The 27,134-nt window shown below is 43.3% G+C and overlaps 1 protein-coding gene across 9 annotated transcripts in view; it reads left to right on the top strand.

Moving 5' to 3' along the window:
- The window catches only part of LTBP1 (latent transforming growth factor beta binding protein 1), a 244,734-nt gene that overhangs the window by 114,419 nt on the left and 103,181 nt on the right, over nucleotides 1–27,134 (top strand). For all 9 annotated transcript variants that reach the window (XM_066618199.1, XM_066618207.1, XM_066618215.1 and 6 more), the window contains 2 exons: nucleotides 2,555–2,657; nucleotides 5,507–5,578. In XM_066618199.1, the coding sequence (XP_066474296.1) occupies nucleotides 2,555–2,657; nucleotides 5,507–5,578 (175 nt within the window). The remainder of the gene's footprint in view (nucleotides 1–2,554; nucleotides 2,658–5,506; nucleotides 5,579–27,134) is intronic.

The following is a 27,134-nucleotide window of genomic DNA, read 5'->3' on the forward strand; positions in this document are numbered from 1 at the left end:
ACAAAATATGAAACTGTGTACCTTGAAAACAATATCTGTTCAGTTTTGATTTTCCCAGGAGCTTCACATATGGAAAACTTTCTGACATAGTGAAAATGGAAAAACTCAGATTCTCACTTTATTCTTTCCTCACTATATCCTATTGCTTCCAACCTGTAACAGCCAAGAGCAATATGCTTGCAAGTAGTTTGAAATGAATTGCTCCTGGAATTTGAAGCTCACCAGACACCCTGCATTCATAATGGTCAGCAGTTTTGAATGCTAACAAATAATCACTAATTGTGGAATGTAAATGTTTTCACTGTAAAACCTGGTTTTTGAAGTTGGGAATCCGAAGAATTGTGAAGAATCCATCTAGGGAAGAAAAAAACTCTTTTGTGTTGACATTTGTGGCTCCTCAGCTCACGTTTCTTGGTGAAAACCTCAAAAACAGATATTTCTGAAGGCTTATGTTGCAGATTTGTGGTTGTGAATTTAAAATCAAGTTTAGGTTTTTAGGTCTCTCTCAGATCTACATGTAAGCGATCCATAGAGAGGAAAGGGTGTGCCTGCCTTTGCTGTTCCAGCAACAGAGCAATAAACAGAGCATAAACTTGGCAGTGAGATTAGTAACCAGAACCATTTTAATGTAAAATGCATTATAGGAACTGACATAGAAGAAATTATTACACCACTTTTTGATCCTTGTAAGTGCGATGTAGAAGATAAATAATTTATACTTTTATAAAGAAATATTTCATAGAATCATATACAGGTTGAGCCTCATTATTCGCGTGGGTTCCGTTCCAAGCACTCACCTGGATGGCAAAAAACGCACTATAGTAAATCCATTTAAAAACAAAGTTTCTTTGCTCCAGTGATTTAAAAACAGCTTTGCTGACCTTTGTGTTATACTCAGCCCCTCCCTTCACCAATGCAAAGTGATCACCTTTCTTTCACGTGCTCAGGGGGAAGGGAGGGGTCCTCTGGAGAGAGAAGGATTGATAGATTGTCAACCAGCTGCCCCCCCCTCATATTAAGGAGGCTATTGTTAAAGGACTGTTCAGTTTTTAAAACTGATTTTAAAGGGGTGCATTTTTCCCCTTCTCCAGGGATCAGCACATTCCTTCTCATTTGCAGTGACCATTCGTGTTGAGTCAAATCCGTGTATAAAAAATCCATGTATAAAAAGGTTGGACCTGGACCATAGTTGGAGGGTTCAGAAAATCTAGAGCTAGAGCTTCCTCAACAGATGGTTGTCCTGCCTTTCTTGAAGACCTCCAGCCAGGGATGGAGGCTATAGGAAGGTCCTTAGTCAGAGTGAAAATCTCACCATAATGCAGTGAGCCGTGAGCTGCAAAACTGTGAGCCGTGGCTCTCCAGGGAGCCACGGAAACCTGCAGGGGAGCCACCGAATCCTTGCGAAAAAAAACCACTACCCTATACAATGTATAGGATTGTAACCCTGATGGGGAGCCGTGGCCAATGGCAAAGAAGTCAAGAGAGCTACTAGCTGAAAGGTTTGGGGTCCACTGCCATATTAGCTCATGGTAAAGCAGTCACCTTCATGCTGTCATCATATAATGCCTTGATTGGTGTCTTTGAGGTGGGGAATTTTCCGTGCTTGTGTATATGTCCTTGTTCCTCCCTTTCTTAGAGATTAGCAGTCTCCAAACTGGAGACTCTGTGTGTTTGCTGCGTTCCAGAAAAGGCTTCCCCAGCACAAATGGAACATTCTGTTCCACTGGAGAGCCTCCTTACCATGCCACCGATCTCCCCCAAACTGCGCACCAGCCAGCTGCATCTGCCCAGAAATCCAGGCAGAAAGCCTGCTAGAGTGAATGAACCCAGAAGCCACTGGCCAGCACACAGTTTGGGGGGATCGGCAGCACAGTAAGGAGGCTCCCCAATGGAACAGATCTGGCTTTGTGCTGGATGCACCTGTGGGCCAGGGTATGGAGAGCCCTGTTATAGATGGATCTCTGGAAGATCGTTCTTTCAATTGATTTTTGGCATCAAGAACCAAATAGAGCCTCCATTGCTGTAGTTGTTATATTTTTAGTGAGGAAAGAGAAAATACTTTGAAACAAATACCAGGCCGAAGCCCTGGAGAAGTCCCTGTCCCGCTGTGACAGCATACGGAGAGGCTCTGAGACTAGCACCGAAAATGATTAAAGATCAGATTGAGAGGTGACACAAAACATGGATGTAGCCCTGAGCACTGCCTTAATTGAGGAAAAAAACCAATTAGATTTTCTCTTGGGCTGCTATCAGGTGTGATCAGCATCGGAAGTGCAGCAGGGTCAAAGTTCTAAAGCCCCCTAACAACCCCAATAACGGTTTTGTCCCATTTCAGTGTCACTGCCCCCAGCATACTATTTAACTAACAAGCCACTTAAGTGTTCCAGGTCACATCGATTTTGACCCTTAGCCTATAGGGTGTGGTGAAGCTTAAGGTTCAGTGCTGCCCACTTAGCACAAGGATGAAATTAAGTTCTGGTGATTTTTACACAGCAGGGGGGAAGCTGGTTTTTCAGCAATACTAATCTGAGATTTCTCAACCTTATTTTTCTAGTGTGGTAAAGCACTCCCTGGTCTCTCAAAGCAAGAAGATTGCTGTGGGACTGTGGGTACATCCTGGGGTTTTCACAAATGCCAAAAATGTCCAAAAAAACCAGGTAAGTGTTCTTAAGATGTATTTTCCTTCCATTGCATTCTATGTAGCATTTTTAAAACAGCTGTAAGCATATGAGTGTTCTTTTGGAGGGAACATAAATTGCTTTATAATATATTCTATGATAATGTTACTTTTTCCAGAAGGTAATTATTTTTTTCACAGTGAAAAGAGCAGAAGCAGTACCCATTTGTGTAATTAGTGTGGTGTGCACAAATACGGAGGCACGTTCATCATAATACAAATGCTAGGAGAAAAGAATTGTCTGCCTCTTATATTTGGCTTCATCTATATAGCATTCATCAATTTTTGAAAAAGCATTAATGTGCTTACTAATTTCCTATGAAGATGAGCAAATATAGTCAGCACATAAATTCCCAGTCAGTACTAAGAGGAAACTGAGCAAGCTGTTTAACACTTTTGACATTTAATGGGTATCCCCGCCTGGTAGTTGACTCATTCGCAGGATGCTGATTCAGGGTCACTTTGTTCCAAACACATTTCAACCTTTTCCTTTATGAAAATGATATTACTCACCAGGCAATAATTGTGTTACATGAACATAGGCTTGCTTTGGCATATTTTATGGTTTCCAAGATCCATGACCTTGCCATTAGATTTGAATATTTTTACAATGCCAATTTGGGTTCAAACAATGTTTAGCAAATGGTGGTGTTATTTAAGAGCAATCCTGTGCATCTAAGCATGAAAATAATGTCTGTACAGCAAAGTATTTAAATACAAGCTTAAATCTAATTTAAAGTTCTAATACAAGCTTTAATAGAAGCAGTAGACTAATGAAATGAGTTTTAATGTTTGTCGGTGTCAATGCATCAGCTCTACCCCACCAAATAAAAAATATCACAGCAGTGAAAACTTTTGCAAACTAGAGTTTCACAAAACAGTGGCATTGCTGGTGCATTTTACACCTAGAGCAGGTCTCATCCCTCCACTGCATAACACCTCCTTCTGCTACATGACACACCCCCTCACTAATAATGATGCACAGCAGGTGCTGCTGGCTGTGGTGGGCCCAGTGTCGATGGTACCTGTTGCACAGGTATGAAGAGCACCACCCGGAGGAAATAGGTTGGTGGTGGCATGATGACATCATTGCATCACTGCCAATTATTTCCAGAGTGCCACAATTTGTAGCCTATTGAAGGCACGGATGAGAGAAATAGGGCTTTTGCCCCCAAACAGCAGCATGAATCTCCACTTGCTAGCACCATGGTAAGGACAGGAGACTTGAGCAGCATGCCCATTACTCCCTCAGTGCCCTGCACCTGAGCTGGCCCACTCCAGTTGTTCCCTCCCCCAGTGACATCACTGCCACAGGAATCTCTGTGGTGCACATAAAATTAAAAGAGTGATATATATGAGTTTCAGTGAACTCCACCATAAGTCAAACTTAAAATTTTCTGTGTTTCATTTATGCGCAGCTCCCATCTGCAGCTGTTTCACTTCAGTGCAGATGTTGCTACATGGATTCTGCTGAAATAAGGAAGAAAATGCAGCAGCTCTACTTGGTTTTTTTTTGCAACTACTGTGTGCAAAAATCAGCAATCCACAAATCTGGCTGGTCTTGGTAGCCAATCCAAAATGTTTATCACAACCCCACAGCAGCAGTACGGCCTTCAACTAAATTCAGATTGAACTTCAGAGGCAAGAAACCCTCTAACACTCAATGCATTTCCCCTTCCCAAACCCAAACTGAGAAATGATCTGTGGAGGGCAAGTGAACCTGAGCTCAACACCTCTTTGCATTAAGCAATGCTCAGGATATGAACTACCTCTGCCCAATACGCAGGAGCTACCCATCCATCGGGCAAGGTGAGGTGGGTTGCATCAGGGGCAGATTATTGTGAGAGGGCAGTGAATTTGGGGTGTCTTTCAGTCTGTTGCTGCTATTGCCTTCCACCAGCCTACCACAGATGCAGCCCACACTGATCCACTTTTCACCAACTTAAATGCACGCAGAAAGTGGCTCACCCACCTTCTTATCATACTCCAGGCGTGGTTTCTTCGAACATGGAAGTACAGGACTTCAAGTGTGATTTATAAGGACTGTGTAATCAAAGGTACTCCTTCATTTGTGTGGTGTCTTTGAATCATACTAAAAGTCCTCCGCTTGTGCAGCTGACAAAACTGCAAGATGAGCACAGTGGCTTTTTTTTTTTTAAGTTTGCAGGAGACCCAAGGCAGCATTTTGGCTTATGATAAACATTTTGGATTGGCTAGCAAGTCCAACCAAATTTGTGGATTCCTGATTTTTGCACATACAAGATAATATTCTGGGTTGCACAGCTGCTGCCTCTGCCAGCACATCCCTTGCTCTTTTAGTTTGGAACAGGAAGGTTGTGTGTTCATGCTGTGTGGTGGACAATGGTAGCAAGTGCTCGCATGCTGAACGTTTCATAGAATTGTGAAATGCTGAAAAAGGAGTGGACAAGGCTGAGGAGCAAGGAGATCTTCCTGTGTGGTTTGGAGGGCCATGCAGAAGAATGGGCAAAGCACATTTGAAAAGTTGGTGTTAACCACAATTTCTTGATTCATAGGCAAATGTTTCTTAGAGCAATCTTGAAATGGAGAAAGGAATCGGCATGTGAAAGCAGACAAAGAATGGCTAGGAAAAAGCATGAGGGCACAGACATTGAAACTTGAAGAATTGGGAGACTGCCTGAGCCCTCATACTTTTACTGTTGGAGGATTGCCCAAATTGAACTACTAATGTGTGTAAGCCTTTTCTGCACAGTGTTGCATATACGCAACAGGGACCAAATGTGTATACCTGTGGGCTGGACAAACATGGGTTCTAATATACTACAACATTTTTTTTCTCTTCACATTCAGCTTACCCTGGATATAGCCCAGTGGTGGACTGTCCACAAGGTTACAAGAGAATTAACGCTACTTTTTGTCAAGGTAACATGTTTACATATGTTTAGCATTGTCATGCTTCTGGAAAAGCTTTTCTGAGAATGGTTAGTTTTTCTTAACTTAGTGCCAGTGTCAACATACTAGGGGAGTAAAACTCCCATTGCATCCCCCTATGGTGCGTCGGCTGCTACCAGTTCCACCAGTGCCAAGGGTTAAGGGTTTACCCTGACCAGATTGTACTTTGATGGGCATGTACCCTTGACTAGTGCATGATCTGGCTGACTTCCTGGCACTATTCCTGTGTGTACATACTTATTTGGGATGATATGTATGAATCTGGTCTGTTTCTTTAGTAAAAAATGAGAAAAGGTAAATGCCATAAATTGGTTATTTAATTAAATACTAATAAAGTCTCCCCAAATTTATTAATACTAAGCAACATATGTTCCGCAAAACCATCATTAGGTGCATTCAGCATTATCTGGACAACCTCAAATGGCAGCCAGGTAGCATCCTGTAATGTCTTGTGACAGCCAGTAATACCTCAGAACGCCTTACAGGGCTGGAAAGGTAGGAAGGAAAGCAGCTAACTGCCAAAAGGAAACATGTGAAGTGTGAGTTAACCAGTTGACCTAGCAAGGAAAGGAGGAAAGGCAGCTAACTGTTAATAATAATAACTGGCAAGGAAGGAAGGAAGTTAGGCTAGTGAGTTCGGCGGGAACACCGTTATACATGCAATTGGTTGTTATCCAGAACATTGTTATGTGTCACATATCTGTAAGAATATTATTTATTGTTGGAAGTTTGTAAATGTGGATGTTGGTGTGTGAATGTTTGTGGTCAAAAGTCTCTGTACAGAAATCAGAATTACAAGTGTCTCATGTTAACACAAGTGTCTTATGGCTAAAAAAAGTGGTTTCCAGACTCCTCCAAGGGAGTAGATGGGGAGGGGGGCAGTGATGTTTGCGTAGATGGGGAGGGGGGCAGTGACGGCACCACAGCAATCATGCCACTACCAAGGGTTTTTTTCACTTACCGGGGGGGGGGGTCAGTGCTAGCCTCCAGCAGGGTTTTCACACAAAAACTGGAAGTGAGTTTTGATTTGAGATAAAGGCTTTTTACAGCAGCGGAGAGGCCACACTCTGCTAGAGGCCAGCATCGCCCTCCAGGTAAGTAAAAAAGGCTCTTGGTAGCAGCAGCAGCGTGATCACGGCGGCAGTGCTGCCATTACTGCAGGGTGAAAGGGGAATGCCCTGCTTCCGGTTTCCCTAGTGGGTCGCAACTCACCAGTTTGGTAACCGCTGACCAGATGCATTAGCTTCACTTATAAAGATAGCTTTCAATCTATAGAAGGGGGAAAATTTCTTCCAGAATAAATGTTTCATGTACTGTACATTCCAAACAATTTTATAATATATCCAGTTTGCTGCCAAACAACTGATATCGCATTGAAGGCAGTTGAATGAGAGGAATGTATTATCTGCTCCCCCCAGCCCAGAGAACAGCTAACTCCACTGCTTTTGAAAATTCTCTGAACGCCTAATTGCTCTAATGTTGCTTCAAGTCAAAGGCCTCCTCAGTTTACGTACCATATGTGGTATCAGCGTGATTAACAACCACCTCCTGATTATTTCCTTTCATTTGAGTGAACTAATGCAATGAAACAAATCTCTTACTGATGTGTCTAAGCACAACAAAAGAACAGTCTGCTTGCAGATTCGTTTGAACATTTTCGTTCATAAATGTTAAGACTGGCTATTTTTCTGTATCTGCAGTTCTCTTTTAGTTACATACTGTGTTGCGTACATATATGCAGATTCCCCCTAAGTTCTTCCATGAAACCTTAAAACTTGTTGCATGAGCTTATTAGACTAAGGGTGCAATCCTAACTGCACCTTGGGCCGGCGCAAGTCCCTTGTGTCACCCTGGGAGGGTCACAAACATGCTGTAAAGCATGTTTGCACCTCTGTGAGAGTAAGCTGGGCCAGCACAGGGACATGCGCCAGCCCTCAGAGGCTGCATTCAGTCTCTACTGTGCCGAAATGAGGTAAGTCAGCACTGGCCAAAGTCGGCTGGTGTGGGAGTCTTTTGGGGAGGGCAGGGAGGAGGCATTTCAGGGTGAGGGAAGGGCGGGTGGTGGGCGGAACAGGAATTGGGGCCAGGATACAGCAGTTATGCTGGATCCTAGCCCTGTTGCTGGGCAGTGTGGAGCAGCTCCTGGCTGTTCCATTCTGCTCAGATCTACACCACTTCATCAGGTGGCGCAGATCCGAGTAGACTCATTGGCGCTGCTGTGGCTCCCCCAGGGGTAAGGGGAAAAGTTCCCCTTGCCTTGGGCTGAGCCTCAGCCAGCTCCAGACTTGCGCTGATACAGCACAGGCCCACCAGCCTGCCTGCTCCAATACAAATTAGGATTGTGCTGTAATAGTGCAATACTATGCATGTCTACTCAGAAGTAATTCCCTTTGATTTCAATGGACCATACTTTCCTGAAAGTGTGTATTGGATTGCAGCCTTAATATATTTTTGTCAAGCATAGTATGCAGTCTAGTCTGAGAATGTGTTTGTTTTACTGGAAACAACATGACAATCTGTTAGAGGTTTGACTGCATTGCATTTTTCTACCTTTTCCTTGCTATTTTTTAAAATACAGGCACAGCCTGTTTATCCGCGTTAGTTCCGTGACTCAGGTGTGGTTAACAAAAAACGTGTTTTGCTAAATTCCATAGAGTTACGCAAATACACTGCAGCCTGATACTTCTGGATGGAAGGAAATTAAGGCAGCTGTTATCAATCCCCTCCCCTCTGCTCCGTAATCAACCCTCCCTGTTGCCAGTTGTCCCGCTGAGCTTATAAGAGTCCAGCCCTATGTGTTTCTACTCAGAAGTAAGCCCCATTCCAGTCAATGGGGCTTACTCCCAGGAAAGTGTGGAGAGGATTATAGGCTAAATCGCATGCTTTGTTAACTGGGAAGGCTTGCTTGTGATAGCCTGCACCATCTCAGTGGGGGTTGGTTGCTTGTGTCAGTGATTGCCTGCACCATGGGGGGGGGGTGAATTCGGGTGAATACTCCCTGGGTTTTTTAAAGCAATCCCCTCTGTTGCTACCACACCTGCCCCTGTGTGTGTGTGTGTGTGTGTGTGTGAGTGAGAGAGTGAGCTCCACCTTGCTGCATGTGATCTGGCTACAGAGATTTTTGCCCCCCTTCCCCTCTTCAGCCTCTTTGCTGGCTCAGGGGCTCCAGGAATGTTACTGTTCCTTGCAAGGGGAACCTTTTTCAGGGCTCCAGGGCTATTTCGCTGCCTGGGCGAGGCGGAGCCTTTTTTCAGTGTTTTGGGCTGCCTGGAAATGGAGCAAGATGCCAGGGAAGGGAAAAGGAGGCAAAGGTGTGTGACTTTCAGTACCCCCAACCCATTCCTGTTGAGACAAATCCTCAGATAAAAATATCTGTGGATAAATAGGCTGCACCTATACCTGCTATATCCTTGATTTTGGATATACATGGAAAAGAGAAGCTGAATTAAAAGGACAGCTGGTGAAAGTCTTGACATTTTACTTTAAAAGAAAAGTCTGTTTCCAATAAACCACTTTCCTAAAAAATAACTTGGGAACTGAAAAAATACTTGCATAGTTGTTTAGCAGTTTTTTTGTGGCTTCCCAATTTGTGTTTGTACAAAAGTTGGCCCTAAGCTTTTGCAGTCCTTTACTTATATTAGTGTTATGTTTAAATGATTGGAGAGAGAGCATAGTCATAGTTTCAGTCCCACAACAAGGGTGATAGTCAACTTGGCAAGGGTATTGAAAGCCATGGGGGCAGGGGGAATAGCGTTGCTTGGCTGTTACCGTTACTCCAGCATAAATGACCGGTTTTCAGTGTGAGTTGAGTACCACTAGATAAACTTTGGCTACAGTGCTATACCCAATTACATGGAAATGTCCCATTGAACTCAGTGGGGCTTACTTCTGAGTTAATATGTATAGGCTTGTGCTCTTAATCTTGGTTAATCTGAGTTTAGAAACAACAGAAAAGACATGTAACTCATCCTACCTTTCCTTCAGTTCTGCTGACCATCAGGAAAGAAACTATTAGGGCCAAATGGCACATTCTAACACCCATGTGCCAACCCTGGCTGGAAACAAGCAATGGGAATTACTTTTGTATACTTTTATAACTTGAGTTATGATTTCATAAGCAATGACAAAATTGTTTATTAGATTCTGGTTGGAACAAGAATGGACCATTCTGTATTCTAGCTAAATTACAGCTTATCTATGAGATTCATGAACAAATCTCCTTAGGCTGCCCCCCCTCCCTAAAAAAAGCAGGAGAGATGGGCTGAGCGGCTAGGAGCAGCAGTGCTGGGGACGGTTTGGCTTGGGTCTGAGCTGATGATGTTGAGGGCAGGAGGAGTTAGTTCTTTACTTGAAAGGTGTTTGTTAGGGTTTGTTTTAACTTCCATTGTGAAGCACAAACATAATTACTTACCAATTATTGGTTTTTTTTTAAAATTGAACACTTACCTTGAGTACTTAATGGTTGTATTATTATCTGAAAAAATCCTAAATAATCAAATCATGTATCTGAAAAAGAAGCAGTAAAAAAAAGAGAGCCATATTTGAAACACTTGAGCTGAAAAAAAAGTTCTATTATGAATGCTGTAATTTTAACAGAACAAAGTTTTTTCGGTGTGTGTAAAAGTTTCTTAACACGTATTCTATCAAAGGTACGTTTGCATAACACTGCCAATGATGTGTTTTTGCAACAGTTTCAGGAGACCTCCAGAATGAGGTAAATGCCTGCAGAAAAAAATTCATGGTGTTTCTATATATCTTGAAACAGCAGCATTGCATTATCACATCTAACATGAGCTAGATTTAAAAAAATTAGTACTGTCCATGGTGCTAACCTATAGATCCTTATGTAAATCATACTCAAAAATTGGCCTCATGCAAGAAAATCCCCCCCAAAACATTTTTTTCTTCCTAAGCACATAGGTCTAGCTCTTTCAAACCTTGCAAAGAGGAGTGACCTTTTTTACCTCCGAGTACCTTGTGAACACTGGCTGACCCTGTGGTTAGCTTGCCACCTATTCCTTCCACAACCCCCCCAAAATCTTTTTTTAAAACTGATCACACTGGTCGAGCTCTTCCAGATCTTGCAAAGAGGAAGCGCCTCTTTGACCTCAGAATACCCTGTGAATGTTGGCTCACCCTGTGGTTAGCTGGTCACCTATTCCTTCAGTAACACCATCCTCAACCTACTTTGAGAAACCTGAACATTGCTGGTAATGTAAATTTTAAATTAAAAACTCAGGCTGGATTCCTATGCACACTTATATGGGAGTGAGTTCCAGTCAACATAATGGAGCTTACTTTTAAATAGGTATGCCTAGGACTGTACTGTCTGGCTGCAATCCTAACCACACTTTCCTGAGAGTAAGTCCCATTGAATAAAAAGGGCTTACTTCTGAGTAGACCTGGTTAGGATTATGCCCTATGTTTAGCAGTGTTGAGAAGAGAGGTCACCTGAAACTTTGAATAGCTATTTTTTTTCATCTGAATGATAGTAGAGGTGGTAATCTCCTGCTGACTGACTCAAGCTGATGCCTGAAACTTCAGCTTTATTGGATTATGTTCCACAGAGTAATATATAAATGCAACTCAGCAGAATTTCCCCCCCTCCTGAGGAAGTTATGAAATGTGACTCAGGGTGCAATCCTAACCAACTTTCCAGCACTGGCATAGCTATTCCAGTGGAGCATGTGCTGCGTCCTGCAGTTGGAGGGCAGTCACGGGGGCCTCCTCAAGGTAAGGCAATGTTTGTTCCTTTACCTTGGAGTTGCTTTGCCTTTATGTCAGTGCTGGAAAGTTGGTTAGGATTGCAGACTCAATATCTCACTTTACAAAACTTTTGTTCTGTTGCCACTTTAGGTGCGTTAGCACAATGTTGTGTTCCACTGCTGATTACAGGTATATCATAATTTTTGAGTCCTGCCGACTACGCCAATTTATCCCGTGCAAATATCCCAACACCCTTCAAATGCCTGCTTTCTGGCTAATTAACACCCTCCTTTTCCAAGAAACAGCTGTGGTGTGCAAAGGAATAAACACAGAACTCCTTATCTATAGCAATTAACAAGAATTTATTGCTACAAACACAGACACTCCCTGCAAGTCCTCTTGTCCAGAGGCTTTCCCTCCCCAAAACTCCACTTAACTCAGTAGCTGAAGGTTTGACGCCTCCAGTCCAAGTCCACAGTTCAATCTCCAAAGCAGTCCAATCTTCCCAGTAGCAGTCCAATGCAGCAGAGTGTGTGTCCAGCAGAGTCTCAGCAGTCCCTTCCTCTATCTTCTCCAGAAGAGTGTCTCCTCCAGCAGGGTCCTGGCAGTCCTCTCCTCTGTGTGTCCTCCAGCAGAGTTCTGGCAGTCCCCTTCTCCCAGTGTGAGTCTGTCCGGGTGTCTCTCTAGGTCAGGGTCCTCCCTCTGGTCAACATCCCGCTCCTGGCTGGGTCAGCGTCTCGCTCTGGTCAGCCCTTTGCTCCTTCTGAAGCTGCCTTGGATGTCTCATAATCCAAAATGCAGCTCAGCTGTGAGCTACCTTGTTAAGCCCAAATTAGGCTCAGCTGAGCCATCTCTTCAGTCCATGTCCATTCAAAGTCCCATCAAGGTCAAATGAAGCTCAGATGTCCATCAGATTCCCATTGGCCTTGATTGATTACAGCTGTGAAGTCAGCCCTGCCCTTCCCAGAGCTGTCAACCAGCTGTCAAAACAGGGAATTGCTGTCAACACCACATCATCCACCTGGTGATCTTCTAATCTTCCATTACATTGAGGGACTGCAAACCAAGTGGATTCCAAAGTCTAATCCCTTACCATAAACATTAAGCCAAAGTTTCATTTTTTTATCACCTTGTGAGGGTTACCCTTCAAACAACTCCAGCGCCTCAGTTTCCCTAAAACAATGATCTTTGTCCTGTGGGGTATAAAATTGGGTGATCCTAACACTCTGAAAACTGTGCAGAAAAATCCTTTCACCTCTCCACTTTCAACAGAGAAAAATTGGTGGGGCAGTTTTTTTGTATCCCATCTTTTACCAACATTGTGCTAACGCATCTATGGTAGAATACCAGTTAAATGTGTCCTCTGTAAATCATTACAAATATAGAGAGTAACTAGATGAAATAAAGGAAAGGGCTCCTATAGCTCCTCTAATGCTTGTGCAAAAGGTGTTTAAGCTGCTGTGGCTTTTCTCACCCCTGCAGCATTGTGAGAGAAGAAGCATCTGCCAAATTTCTCTCTACTATGCTCCTTTTAAAGGTATGGGAGCCCTGCTTTCTGTTGCATCTAGTCACTCTGTATGCATGGTTAGCTTATCTTTACGTGTATTTATTTAAAAATTTCTATCAAATTCTTCTTTTACAATATGGTATGCATGGATGGATTATGCCATTTTCTCTTATGTTTCCAAATATCTGGAAGTAAAAAGACTCTGACTCTAACAGAAAATTCCTTTTTGGCTTCTGGTACTCAGAGAGCGTCTGCATTCCTCAACAAATATTTTTAACTGGAATGTCCTGGGGGTTGTTTTGTTTCTCCTTCCTATAATTTGTTTAATCCCCCCACTATTTCCCCTTTTCATGAAAATGTTGTGAAAAGAAAGGCATCTTCAGCATCATTAACTGCAGTAATCTGATTGGTATTCATTATAAGCTTTAGGATGAGTCATAGCCCAGCTTTTCTATTTCAGGTTGCTGTCTATAATGGAAATCCCAGACCCGTAAAATAAACAAGAGTTTAGGAATTAAGAGCAGGCTGCAGATCTTACGAAAATCGGTGGTTTTCAGTGCCCTTTCGTTCTTTCATAAATGTTATCACTGCTTTGCGCGACTTACTGCAGATACCCGCCTATAAGTCGATCTCACAGATAAGACGAGGGCAGGTTTTGAGCCCAAAAATCATGGAATTTGCTATGACCCTCGGATAAGACGGGGTTTTAAATTAGGGAGGTGTCTGACTATAATTTTGTCTGATTTTACCCAAGGCCAGATCCTGAAAAATAACCTCCCAGTAATTGTTACCTACGAACTGTACTATGTATACATAGTATAGCAAAAACAGTATTAAAAATAGTCTCTAATTTATTAAAAACTATGATCTATCTCATAGATCATAAGATACTTTTATTCACTAATATTTTAAATTGTTCTCTCAACAACCATTTGTAAACACTATCAGAGTAAGGCCACAATCCCATCCACACTTTCCTGGGAGTAAGCCTCAGTGACTTTAATGGGACTTACTTCTGAGTAGACAAGCCTAGGATTGGGCTCTAAGTACACTGGAAACAGCATACCAGTAGAACCATTAATGAAATCCTCCTTTAAAGTGCCTGCTGCCTTAAGCCAAAAGCTCTACGTAGAACACACAACACACAACTGGGAGTGTGCAATTCAGTTCACAGTAGAGAGATAAGCAACAAGGAGTGACTGAGCAAGTGCAGCTGCACATAGTTGCACCTGATTTACTTGGAAGTAGACCCTCTGTGGAGGAAGGGCAGCAGAGCTCGTGTGGAGGTCCTGGCAGGGAGATACTGCAGAAGCAAGCATGCTCTCCTAAAAGCTTACTACATAAGCAGCTGTTGCAAGTGCTTCCTAGCTCTTGCCAGCATGCAGCTAAGATCTCTGGCTAAAATACCTGTTGCTGCAGAATAATTCTACTTTAAATTCTACTCTCTGCTTTTCCTGTGTTTTACATCCTTGCAAGGTCTCCAGGACTCTTCCAGTGAACAAATGCAGGGACTTTTCCCCTCCAGTCCAACTTCATTGGTGAGGATAGGGGGAAATGAGGTTAGCAACTAGGTTTGCAAAAAGTTTTACAAAGGAGAGACTGAAGTGTGACTGTATACAGTAATGGGGGAGGTGGAGAAGAAAGCAAGAGGGAGGAATAGACTGGGAGCCCAATCCTAGGCATGCCTACTCAGAAGCAAGTCCCTTAATAGTCAGTGGGGCTTACTCCCATGAAAGTGAGGCTAGGATTGTAGCCTTAACTGTTTTAAGTGCTCTCTCTCTCTCTCACACTCACACACACACACACACAAACTTTTCCTTTTATAAAAGTCAACTCTTCCTCTCTCCCCCACCCAGTACAACTTCATCAGTGGTGAATGATTTTGGGGAGAGGGGCTAGCAAGCCTCAGCTTCACAACAGAGAGTTTAAAGTTTGGATTCAATAAGGGGGAGGGGGCAAAAACAAGAAGGAAAGAGGAGATGGACTTAACCCTTTCAATGACTTGAGAAACAAAGGTACAGCCTTCTGCAGGCTGCCTCTCTCTCTTTCTCTCTTTAAAAAGATCACTCTCCCCCCTTCCCCACCTTGTCCAACTTCATCTGTGGGGAGATGGGAAGGGGGTTAGCAAGTTGGGCTTTCCAATGGAGTGCTTGAAGTTTAAATACAGTAGGAAGGGGGAACAAGAAGGAAAGAGGAGATGGACTCAGCTGTTTCAAATGACTGCTTCTCCCTCGCTCAGATGCCCCCTCCCACACACAATTCATTGTCTCCTGCTCTGTCTTGGGTGCCACTCCAGAGATGCCTCCCTGGGCGTGGTGCTGAGCGAGGGGGGCTGCTGATGGCTTTGGTGGCAATTGCCCTGCCCTGTGCTTGGAGCTTCTGCAGCTGGGCAACAGCCTGAAGGAGCACGTGGAGCACACCTGCAGGCAGCTGCAAATGCTCAGCAGCACCCCAGCCTGCACAGCTTCCTCTCAGCAGAAGATCACTTGCTCGCTCTCTCCCTCCCATAATAGTGATTGGCTGGCTCACTCGCCTCCCCCTCCCACCCTTGCTGCTTGCCTGCCCTGGAGATAAGGCGGGGCAATGATTCAGGCTGCTTTTCTGGGAAGAAATTTTTTGCCTTATAGGTGAGTATTTAAAGTACTTTTTTAGACAGGTGTTTTCACAGTGTGCAAATCCTCTTGTAACTGTGGTTGAAAATGGTGTTTGGTGCCAAGTATGGCTAGCGTTGGCACGTGAATGCAATTCTAAGGAAAGCCAACTCAGAAACAGGAACGGAGGATGGAATGTCTGCGGGAGAAGTTTAGTCTATAGCCTGGCTAGGTTAGGGCAATTGTTTCTTTACCATCTCCTCGGAAAGAAGAATTGTCATAATAAGTTTAAGCAAGCTGTGCAGAGGCATCTATTTTTCACAGGTAATTTCCAAGCCCTTCTTTGGAAAACTATTTTGGTTAGGAAGAATTTGTGAATAGGCTGAAAGACTTCCTATGGGGGAAGAAACTATGGCTGCAGTAAATTCTGTGACAGAATTTTCATTCAGTTTTATATTGTGAGCCACTTCGAGCATGTATGTGATAACACAAGGTAAAAACCATTGTTTGTATCCTAAGAAGGCTAGGTATGAGTAAGAGCAATTGAATTCTGTAAGATATGTTAGTTCTGTTTAATGTAGGTCTATCATTTCAATAGGACAATCATGACTAGATTTCTTAGAGTACAGCCCGTTATCAATAATAAAATATCATGTCAACCTCTCTTGCACTATTTATGTAAGAACATGAGAACAGCCCTGCTGGATCAGGCCATAGGCCCATCTAGTCCAGCTTCCTGTTTCTCATAGTGGCCCACCAAATGTAAAAGTCTAATAGTTTTTAATGTGGAAGTGAAAGAAAGGCATTTTTTTGTGCAAGTGATCATTCTGGCCAAGGTAGGTCTCACATTTGTATTAGAAATGTGAAAACTTTCTTGGCCAGAATGGTCACAAAACATATTGAGACTTTGGGTGAAGGCTTAAGTGAGGGTGAAATACACTCTGTTTCTACTCCATATTCTTTTTTATCTGGGATAAGGGAAGACTATTAGGTAAGACTCAAGTGTAGCAGTATGAATATCACTTGTGACATAGTTTCTGCTGCTTCTTCTCTTCCTCTTGTGGATAACTACTAGATAATATATGTAGATCTGTTTTTTCACCCCAGTTCTTTTTCAATCTTTTTTGAGAATTGCTGCTCATTCAGAATGCAATCCAAAAGTGCTTTTGGGCCAGCGCAAGTCCCTTGTGCCGGTCTGGGGGTGTTGCAAAAGTGCCGTAAGGCACTTTTGTGCCACTGCAGGAGTTAGGAGGCCAGCACACAGACGTGTTCTGGCCTCCAGAGGCCAAATTTGGCCTCCACTGTGCCGGCCGGTAGAAGGATAAGTCCATGCTAACCGAGTCAGGCTGGTGCGGGGGAATGGAAAGGGTGGGGGGAGGGCAGAATAGGAGTGTCCTGAGGTAGGGGAGGGTGAGCCAGTGGGTGAACCAGGCCTGGGAGCGTGGTGGGACCAGGATCTGGCATTTCGGCCGGATCCTAAACCCCTTCCTAAGTGGCCCAGCCTTATACCAGGTCATTCAGATCTGTGCCACCAATTTAGGTGGTGCAGATCCATGTAGCCCCATAGAGGTGACTACGGCACGACATGGGATAAGGGGAATGAATTTCCCTTACTCCAAGTTGCAGCTGACCCCAACCTTGCTCTGGATGCAAAGCAAGCCAGGCGTCCTGCTTGTTGCAAACAATCCTGCCTGCTAACAATCTTCCAGAGTGGTATTGTCTTTTCTAGAACATTGACTTACAGTGGTGATTCCCAAACTGTGGGTCAGGACCCACTGGTGGGTTGCAGACTGATTTTTGGTGGGTTCCCAAAGAGTGATGGAAAGATCTGATAACTAATTGCCTCAAGCCCTGAGGCTGTTCAAAAATCTGATACTGTAGTTGCTTATTACCCTGCAAAGAGCTCAGTTCCTGCAGTTTGCAAGCATGACTGAATACAGTATAGGGAGATAAATGTTTGAGGGTCTTTTTTCTGGATATTATAAATAAATAAATAAAAATATCTCTTTTTAAAAAATATCTTTTTAAATATCTCTCTAGATCTCTCTCTTTTTTTTTTAAAGTTTGGTAAACCTAGGTGGGTCCCAATAGAGCAGGGGTGTCAAACATAAGGGCAAACATAGGGCAGGAGGTCTGTCTCAGTTGGTAGAGCTGCCGCCTTGTATGCCTGAAGATCTGAGGCTGCCAGTTCGAAACAGCCAGAAGTACCCGAGAACTGACGACACACTGATATATTGATGAGCTGACCCTCTGTGGCAGAGAGGAGTTGCCGTCAAGTGGAGCGTGGGAGGCGAAGGGCCAGGAGAGGCCAGACCGGGAAGGAATCCAGCTGGAACGAGGAGTTCTATGAAAGACTAGAACTATTCAATTGTAAAAATCCCTACAGGAGTTTAGAACAGCCTGCCTATGTAAACTGCCTTGAATTAAAGTCTGAGGAGAAATCTGACGACCAAAGAAAGGCGGTATATAAATACCTGTATATATGAATAAATAAGGCCCAGGGTCCGAATGCAGCCCATGGGAGCTTTTTATCTAGCCCTTAGGCTCTTAGCTGCTGAGCAGTACTGCGGTGTCACTGCTGAAAAGGCAGCCCACATGAAAATTGGACTGTCCCATATCTTGGAATATGATAAAGTTTTGTGTATTTTCTCTTATTTCATTTGCAGCTAATGAGTTCCTAAGTGAGAAAAAGTGCTTATTTTTGGTTATGACCTGTTTAATGACATCACTTCCTGCATAATGACATCACTTCTGGCTCTCAGCAGGCATCATGAATACTATTTAGCCCTCTGTATAAAATGATTTTGACACCCTTGCTGCAATAGAATGTCATTTTAAAAAGTGGATTCTGGTGCTAAAAAGTTTGGGAACCACTGACTTACAGTATAATCCTATGCATGTTTACTCAGAAGTCCCACTATGTTCATTGGGGTTTATTCCCTTGTAAGTATGCATAGGATTGTAGCCTTAATGCTTGAGTATTTTTGCCTCTCTACCCATTGGCTCCTTAAAATTCTGTGGAAACAGCTTTGCTTCAATGGAGATGAAAGAATGATACTATCATTATTGCAGTTTTTGCTTTGTATTATCAAAGACAATAAAAATAATGAGAAATGAGGGGAGATCAAACACAATTGTTAAATTTAGTTATGGACCATTCGGTAAAGCTGGTATTAAGCTATTTTTAGTTTCAAGAAATACAGCAGCCATTTTCAACCACTGTGCTGTGGCACATTGGTATGCCACAAATGGTTTCTGAATGTGCCACAGGAGTTTAGGCAGGGTCATTTATTAGTAGGGCAATGGGAGGATTTGAGTCCGTCACTGGCAGTGTGGTGTGCCTTGTCAATTGTCAAAAAACCGATAGTATGCCTTGACCATTTTAGCTTTGTTAGTGTGTTGTGAGATGAAATTGGCTGAAAATCACAGAAATACAGCATTAATGCTCTGTTAAAGTACAGTTCTCCAAAAGGGGGGGGCAGGGCTGGGAGAGGAAACTCGAGTGAGTCACATTCACTCCTGCTAGAGTGTGACCATTGCATGTAGATGCAGTGCTTTTCAAAAACTAAGTCATCAGGTTTGCAACTATGGTTAGGAGTGGGCTTGAAAACTCTGGTTTGGGCTAACTATTGTTCATACCGACATTGTTACAGATGTAATTCTAATCACAATTTGCTTCAAAATCGAAAAGAAAAAGGAAATTTTGTCTGGTGGTGCGTGCAAGTTCAATTTCTTGATAAGTGAACCTTATGTTGGCATTCTTCAGTCTCGGAAAACTATGGTATAGTTTTCCGCTCTGAATAGTGGTTCTGGAACAGTGTCCTCTCCAGTGCGCGAAGCCTGGGTAAAGTAGATATGGAGGATAGACTGTTACCCATGCAGCAAATCCCCCCTCTCCACGTTGCTGAAATAAGAACATAAGAACATAATGGTCCCATGGAAAGGCAGAAGCCAATACGGTTGTTTCCAGTGGCGTCACAGGAGTTGCAAGAATGTGACTGTGTTTAGCCATGAACTGCCTCAGAGATTCCGGCTCCGGATTTTGCCTCGAGGTTGACGCCTGAAGCCTTTTCCATAACTGGATGTAGCCACAAGGCAGTGGAGGTTTGGGACCAGAGTTTTCCTTCTCTCAGATGATCTGCCTTCGCAGGCTAACATGTCCCATCTATGCGGTGGCTGTCTAGTCGCCTCTTACGACAAGTACAGCCAAACTGAGGGCCTATTCTTATCCCCAGCTCCCAGGGGAACCATGGTTAGACTATTGGTTAGCATTGTCTCCATGTGGTGAGATTGTTATGTGAATCCTATACAAGAACATTCACTCTCCGTTGTAAAAAGATTAGAATGACAATGGTATAGGATTTAATATCTGTACAGTTTATAATAGGTTTGTGTGCTTCTGTAGTGTGTTGCATTGAGCTAAAATGTTTTTTTTAAATGATATTTCGAAGCTATCATTTGTTCACAGTAGTAAATTCTTTTATTATTCAGTTCTGAATGTAGCTTTCAGGTCCAAGACCAAAGAGTAGTCTGATTAGTGTAATTTATATTCAATTAAGCAGATAGGTAAGAAGAAAAGTCTCCGTTCATAGGTCAAATGTTTAATTTTTGCCTTGGATCTGTGTCTAGATATAGGCATTATCCTGAAGTCCAACGAATCAAAAAAGAAAAGTCCGCGATCAATGGCCATTGGTCACTAGGTCCAGTACTCATTTTTTTAAAATGTGGTTAAAAAAATAGTTTTGTGGTACAAAAATAGTGTGGATCATGTTGCTAAATCTGCTGACAAACCATTCCATGGTTTTTCCTGCTATTTGTCTATACTGATTATTGAAATGAAATCGGGCATAAACATTCTCCCCCACGTCCAGGAAATGAATACTTATCTAGGTATGTAGGCCAGTGAACAAGGACAGAGAATGATTCATTCCTAAAATCAATTTATTCTATGTGAGGCCATGGTTGATATGGACACATTAGATTAGTGTCTTACTGTGCAATCCAGACGTTGGTTTGAGCAGGCATAGGCCCTCTGTGCCAGCTCCCAAGTGTTGCAAACGTATGTAAGGCAAGTTTGCGCCAAATCAGGAGTCGTCTGGGCTGGTGTGGAGGCCTGTGCCGGCTCCCCTGGCCAGAACTAGCCCCTGCACCAGCTGTACAGGATAAATTTACCCTGGGCAGCATAGGGAGTGGAAGAGGGTAGAACAGAAGCAGGGAGGGGGAATTTTGGGGTGGGGAGGGCAGAATAGGAGGCAGATTGGGCTCGTGATGGGGGTAGGATCAGTAGCAGCAGTGCGCTCTGAATCTTACCCCCACTCTCAGGCCTTACAGCCTTATAAAGGCTGCTTGGATTTGCACCAACTCGATAGCTAGCACAGATCTGAGTAGCCCCATAGGGCAGACTGAGGCTTGACATGGGGTAAGAGGAAAAATATCCCCTTCCCATGAGATGACCTCCAGCCTCCACCTAATCTGCGCTGGACAGCGCAGGCCACTCTGACCTGCCTATTCCAGTGCAAGTTAGGATTGGGCAGCCCTTGACTTAAACTGCTGAGGCAAAAATAATAGACAACCTTATTGGTAAATATATTTATTTATTCACTCATTCATTTTTTAAAAAGTCACTCCTGTTTTTCTGTCAGTCAAGGCCCTCAAAGCTGGTCATAAACAAATATACTAACAATTAAATTAAGTCAGAGTACAGCTACATTAAAAACTAAAAGAGCTTCAAAAGGGTGTAAATGTGAGTGGTATGTTCTCCCTTGTCGGAAATCTTCAAGAAGCTTCACAGGCACCTTTTGGAGATGCTCTAGAATGAATTTTCCTGCTTTGGGCATGAGGTTGAACTAGATAGCCTTGAAAATTCCGTTCAACTCTGTGATTCTGTGTCAGTGCATGACAGCTTTGAGACTTCTCAATAATTTCTCAGATATCATGGTAACTTTACTTTTATGTAGTAGAAGTTAGTTAATAGATGACTATAGAATGCAGAAGGCACAGGAACTGATGTCTCCTGTTGTGCAGTTTTGTGGCTGGGTGTAGTCTAATGAAAATTTCATTTTCTGTAGTTACATATACATAATTTATTTTGTGTATGTTGATTGAAGCTATAGTTACATGGGTGTGGTAGCTGTTTGTCTGACTTTTTAAATTTCCTGTATGCCCAAATACTACCATTTGGAATACAGTTCGTGTATTATGCCAGTACAGTCACATCCTAAATAGAAAATAACTTCATCATTTCCAGTGCAAATAACCAATTTTAAATTGCAAGTTCTAGACTTTTTTGCAACAATAGTCACTTTGTCAAGGCAATCCAGTGAGCTTCTTAGCTGAAATGGACTTTAATTTGCTCACAACTTTTATGAAATTGATGCAAGGATGAGTTTAGAAGGGCAGTGTGCTGATTTGACATGGCCTAACAGTATGCTGGAATTGGAGAGACGTTATGATACCAGTGCCTAATCCAGCTCCTTCCAGTCCAGAGAGCAAGGTTCTGAGAGCTAGGCCAGGCGCAGCTGTGGGCGCAATGAAGGGAAGGCCAAGGCAGAGCTGAAGTGAGACAGATCTATGGCAACAATCAGGCAGATCGTTGCTTTGTTGCTGTAACAGTACAAATGACTTGGAACTGTTGGTTGGGATGTGGTCAAACTTTTCCACATGCTCAATGCTGGCATTTACCACTACAATGATGATGAAGGAAGCTTCTTTGTAGTCCTGGGTTATTATTACCCTGTAGTGTGGGGTTTGGGGGGGGGGCTAGTCCTGAGTGGTGGCTTATTGACTGAATCCCCTGACATTTCTCAGGCTTCATTTTTAGAACCAACTCTGTTATGAGTTCTGACAGGAGTTGGATAGATAAATATAGTCATAGAAGTGTATTCGGTTTGGGAGTATAAATCATTACTCACCAGTTTTAGTTTTTTTTTTCCACCCAACAATTCCAGACAGTATTTCCTTCATTGAACAGTTTGGCATCAATTTCTCTTCCTCAGATTTTATATTTTAACCTATCCACTAACAGCAGCAAATGACCTTCAGGTATTTATTTATTCAAGTGTTTTATTGAAAGCCAGGGTGGCCTACTGGATAGAACATTAGCCTTGGATCTTGGTGGTCTGTATACAGGCTTGCTTCAGGTATGAACTCAATGGGTGGCCTTGAGCATTTATCTCTGTCCCATGTGTAGAAGGGATTCTCTCACAGGATCGTTGTGAGAAAAAAACAAGGTGAAGATGGTAAGACTATTTGTGCTCCACATTACTGATGTGATTTTATTTAACACAATGTGAATATGTTGACCTTACATCTTAACAAGGGTCTCAACTGAAATATTTATGCATGTTCTTTGAAGGAGCTCGGGGGAGCACCACTTAGTTGTCCCCTTGTTCTCTGGTTGGCTCTCCATGGCAGGGTCTGTCTTTGTCATCTAAGTTAACTCCTCCCTCTCAGGCTAGCAGGTCAGGCTGAAAGTCTTCCTGAGAGGAGGGGCTCCCTAGATTCTCCAGATTGACCTTGCCTCTAGAGAGAGACAGGTTGGGTTTTTCAGTGCTGCTGGCCAGCTATGCTGTCCAGCACCCAAAAGATCTTCAGTAGGGCACATAACCCCTGGTCTTCCTCGCTGGAGTCTCCCATCTTCAACAGCCTTATCTTCAACAGCGTGCTGCCTCACAACCACTTTCCCTCTCTAAGGGCCTCTACTCTGCACAGAGCTGGTCATGGCAGCCATTTTGGCTGCCTGAAGTGCGCGCTTGCTTCTGTGCCCCTGACTGCCGTCCATGGTGGGGCAGGAGACTGGGTCGCCGACAGTTGGACAACTGTAGGGTCTTACTGTCCCTGGAGGGATTGAGGACCTGATGCCTGACCACTGGGGTGTTCTAATGGTGATGCTGGGGCCATTCTGCCAAGCTTTCCCCATTTTCCTACCAAAACCCAGGCCCCACAGCAGTCACAGGAGACCTGTGGGTACAGGACAGCTGCCTGCCCAGCTACTGGGGCACCTTCTCCATAACTGCTGGTTCAGCCAAGCCTGAAATACCCCTCCCCTGTGACACACCAGGCATAGAGGTGGTGGCAAGTGGGGGCTAAGCAGCCTGTCGGAGCTTGGCGTGAAGACCTTCTCTTTCCCACCAAAAATTGGTGAGTTAATTCCTGGCAGAAGGGCTTTTAAGGTTTTTTAGTAATTTGCCAGTGGTTCCTGTTCAGGCCTGAGATGACCTTGGATAATGAAGAACCTGATATCAATATAATAGCTTCCTGACGAGCTCTCTCTGAATCCACACCTGATGTACAGCTGCACAATGAAAAACTTGCTAAATTATGTTCCCATTCGAAAAACACTATCTACAATCAGCAGGTAGATTCAGCATTTGTATTGCAAAAGGAAAAAAGGTTCTCATGATAAGTCAACTCAGTGTACACTCCTGTTCCTACTGAGAAAATTATCATTTGATATAAACAGGGCAGTAGTGTGGATAGGTCGGATGATTTTGAAAAGATCCTTGTGTAGGATGTAGTATTGTTGCCATGTAACACAAATCCATACTGTTTCATGATTCACTGTACTCCTTAGAAGATATATTTAGTCCCCCAGCTAATTCAGCTCATTGGTTTTCCCTAACACTTTCTTCTAATGAACTGTCTCAGAATTTTGTATCTTGCCTGGCTAATTATTTGTTTTCATGATTTCTACTCATTTGGCATAGTTGTCTATTTGCAGTGTGGCAGGTTGATTTGAAGCAAGAGTGAACCAGATGAGAACGAAGAAAGAAGATAATAACGGGGATTAGCCATATTCATGGAGGATAGGTGCATCAACAATTATTAGCCAGAATAGCTAAAAACAGAATCGCCATGTCCTATGGGAGTATTTGCCAAGTTACAACCTTTGCCCGAACAGGAGGTGGCTGTCCAAAAAGCTCTGGCTCTGAGTTTCCCAGGGATATCTGGCCTGCTGTTGTTGGGGCTATAGTACAGTACAGAACTTTGTTCTGATCCAGCAGACATTTCTTATCGGTGTGCTAGTATTCCTTGAATGAAATGTCTGCTGAAATGTCTGCGTGACTTCCTCTTTGCCGACGATGCAGCTGTCACTACCCACTCTGCCAAAGATCTCCAGAAGCTCATGGATCGTTTTAGCAAGGCCTGCCAAGATTTTGGACTGACAATCAGCCATGGCCTTTCCCAGTTTGAAGAGACACTTGGCCAACAGACTGAGGCAAAGAGGCAAAGAAGGAAGGCCCATAGCCAGGGAGACAGACCAGGGACAGACTGCACTTGCTCCCAGTGTGGAAGGGATTGTCACTCCCGAATCGGCCTTTTCAGCCACACTAGACGCTGTTCCAGAACCACCATCCAGAACGCGATACCATAGTCTTTCGAGACTGAAGGTTGCCAACTACTAAGTATTCCTTGGGAACTCCCAAACACATGTGAATGCGTCTTCTCATTCAGGGTTAACTTGGAGTCCACTATGTGGAAAACAAGATTATCACACCTAATAGAGCTGAGCATGCCTTGCTTCTTCCTCCAGTTTGAAATGACGGACTAACCTTCCTTTTTAAGTGTTATTAGCACTCTACTTTGTCCTCTAGCATTTCCAGGCCTCTAAAAGTGAGCTGTGATTTCAATTTTCACTTATTTTTTTCCTTCATAATTCTGTGGATTACCCCGTATATACAAGTACTTAAATTCCTCCCCTCCACCATACCAGTTGGTCCCATAGAATGCCACTGTTTGCTGCTAGGATTTTTGACACGCTGGCCCAATTAGATGCTTACCATGGGGGAAAAATACTGCTCCTGTTGTTTTAGAGTGTGCACATTGGGCCCTTTACCATTCTGAGGGCCCAACCCTATCGAACAATCTAGCACAGATGCAGCCCTAATATAAGAGAACAAATGTTCCTTTACCTTGAGGAAACCTCCACAACTGCCCTCCCACCATAGAGTGACATGCCCCCTTGTCCTCCCTGAATGCTCCATTGGCATGGCTGTATCAACAGTAGAAAGTTGGATACATTTGGACCCTGAGAGTACAACATGTGAAGTGGGCATTGTGTGCAGATTGTTAATTGCATAGGTGACTGAATTGTAAATCTCTTGCCCTTTCCCTTGGGGAGCAAGAGTTGAGCAGTTCAGGCCTCTGTGCATTCTAGTGGCCATGTGACTTGCTCATTTCACATCTTCTGTTATGAGCATGGTAGATGGGGCGCACGGTCTTCCACTGTCAGTACAGGATCTCCCTGGATAAATGTTTGAACTAGGCGAAGGAGATAGCCTGACATAAATGTTAGGGAGACAGGGCTCAAAGAAGTTGCTGAAGTTACCTGATAAAGCTGTTACATTTTTTGGTTCCCTTATATAATAGATGTTTGGCTTAGTTATTGCTTCAAAGAATAATATACCGCTATATTCAGGAATTTTTCCACTGTGTGGGTGTATTTTGTTAGGGACCACCCACTGTTTAATGATCCCAGCACAGCACTTACAGATATTGTTGTATGGGTTCCTAGTTTTGGAAACTTGATATCCTGGAAAACACTCCTGAATCTTTTCTTTCCAGGTCTTCAAAATTTAAAAAAAAATCTTTTTTTTGAAGATTGAAGTATCTTGCCAAATCTTTGAAGTATCTCATTCTGCTGTCCCTCAAGTTCATGCCTTGGAACTGAATTTCAGGCTTTGGGTAAACTCATCTTTATAAATGCATTGCAAACCAAAAAAAGGAAAAAGATTAGCCAGATTTGGAAATTAGTCACTCAACCTAGATTGCTAAAAGCATCTTCTACTGTACACTTCTACTGTAAAGTCTATTGTAGCTACAGTGAATGGATATGTGTGCATGAATAAACAATGGAGACAACTTTAGTTCTGATTTCTAGAGCTAGTATAATGTTTGAAGAGGCTGAGCTGTGAACTGTTCAGGGACTGCACCATAAGCAGGCTTTAGGGAAGTTATCTTTCAACTGGATATTTGAAACATGGAGATAAAAACACTGACATACTCACAGGTTGATGAAAAGATTATGCTTCAGTGCGCCTCAGGTACTTTGAGTAGCCTAAAGCATGATGTAAATGCTACAAATCAGTAATAGTATGTGAATCAGTATGTTCTTAGAAATATCCCCCCCCCCCAAATACTCTGTTCCCTAATGGAAGCAATGACTAGTGCTTTGGGTTCACACCATGTTTCAAAATGATGATGCTTATATTGTCCTTTACAAGGGAACTTATAGTCTAAAATTCAGCATAGGGAGAGAGATGAGGTAAACAGGGGAAATGCACATTTATTTCATGCTTGGGGTTCAAACCTATTCAGGGCCTATGACAATGAATCTTGCAAGAAGCCCTAGGGCTGCTGTAAGCCCCATTCTGGCAGCACAAAATCCACACCGCTATCATGTTCTTTGGAGCAGCAGATGCAGATGGCTAGACTTTCCATGTGTTTATCTGCAGTTACCAGGTGCCCCACCAGAGTAAGAAAGGTGCAGCAGGGGCAGATCAGGGAGGATTTGGATGGGGAATTGGGCTGAACTGGAGTGGTTCAGGGACAGGGCAGGGTTAATTCCAGTGGCAGCAGCATATATGTCAAGATCCTTTTCCTGTTGACATACCCCCTGAGGCACCTCAGACTTATGCCAACTTAATAGCTGGCATTGGTCAAGGAGACCTGTTGGTGGCCAAGTGGCTTATGGGGAGGTAAGTAAAAATAATTAATTTTTACT

Source organism: Tiliqua scincoides, chromosome 1 (assembly GCF_035046505.1).
Source record: "Tiliqua scincoides isolate rTilSci1 chromosome 1, rTilSci1.hap2, whole genome shotgun sequence".
Classification (NCBI taxonomy): domain Eukaryota; kingdom Metazoa; phylum Chordata; class Lepidosauria; order Squamata; family Scincidae; genus Tiliqua; species Tiliqua scincoides.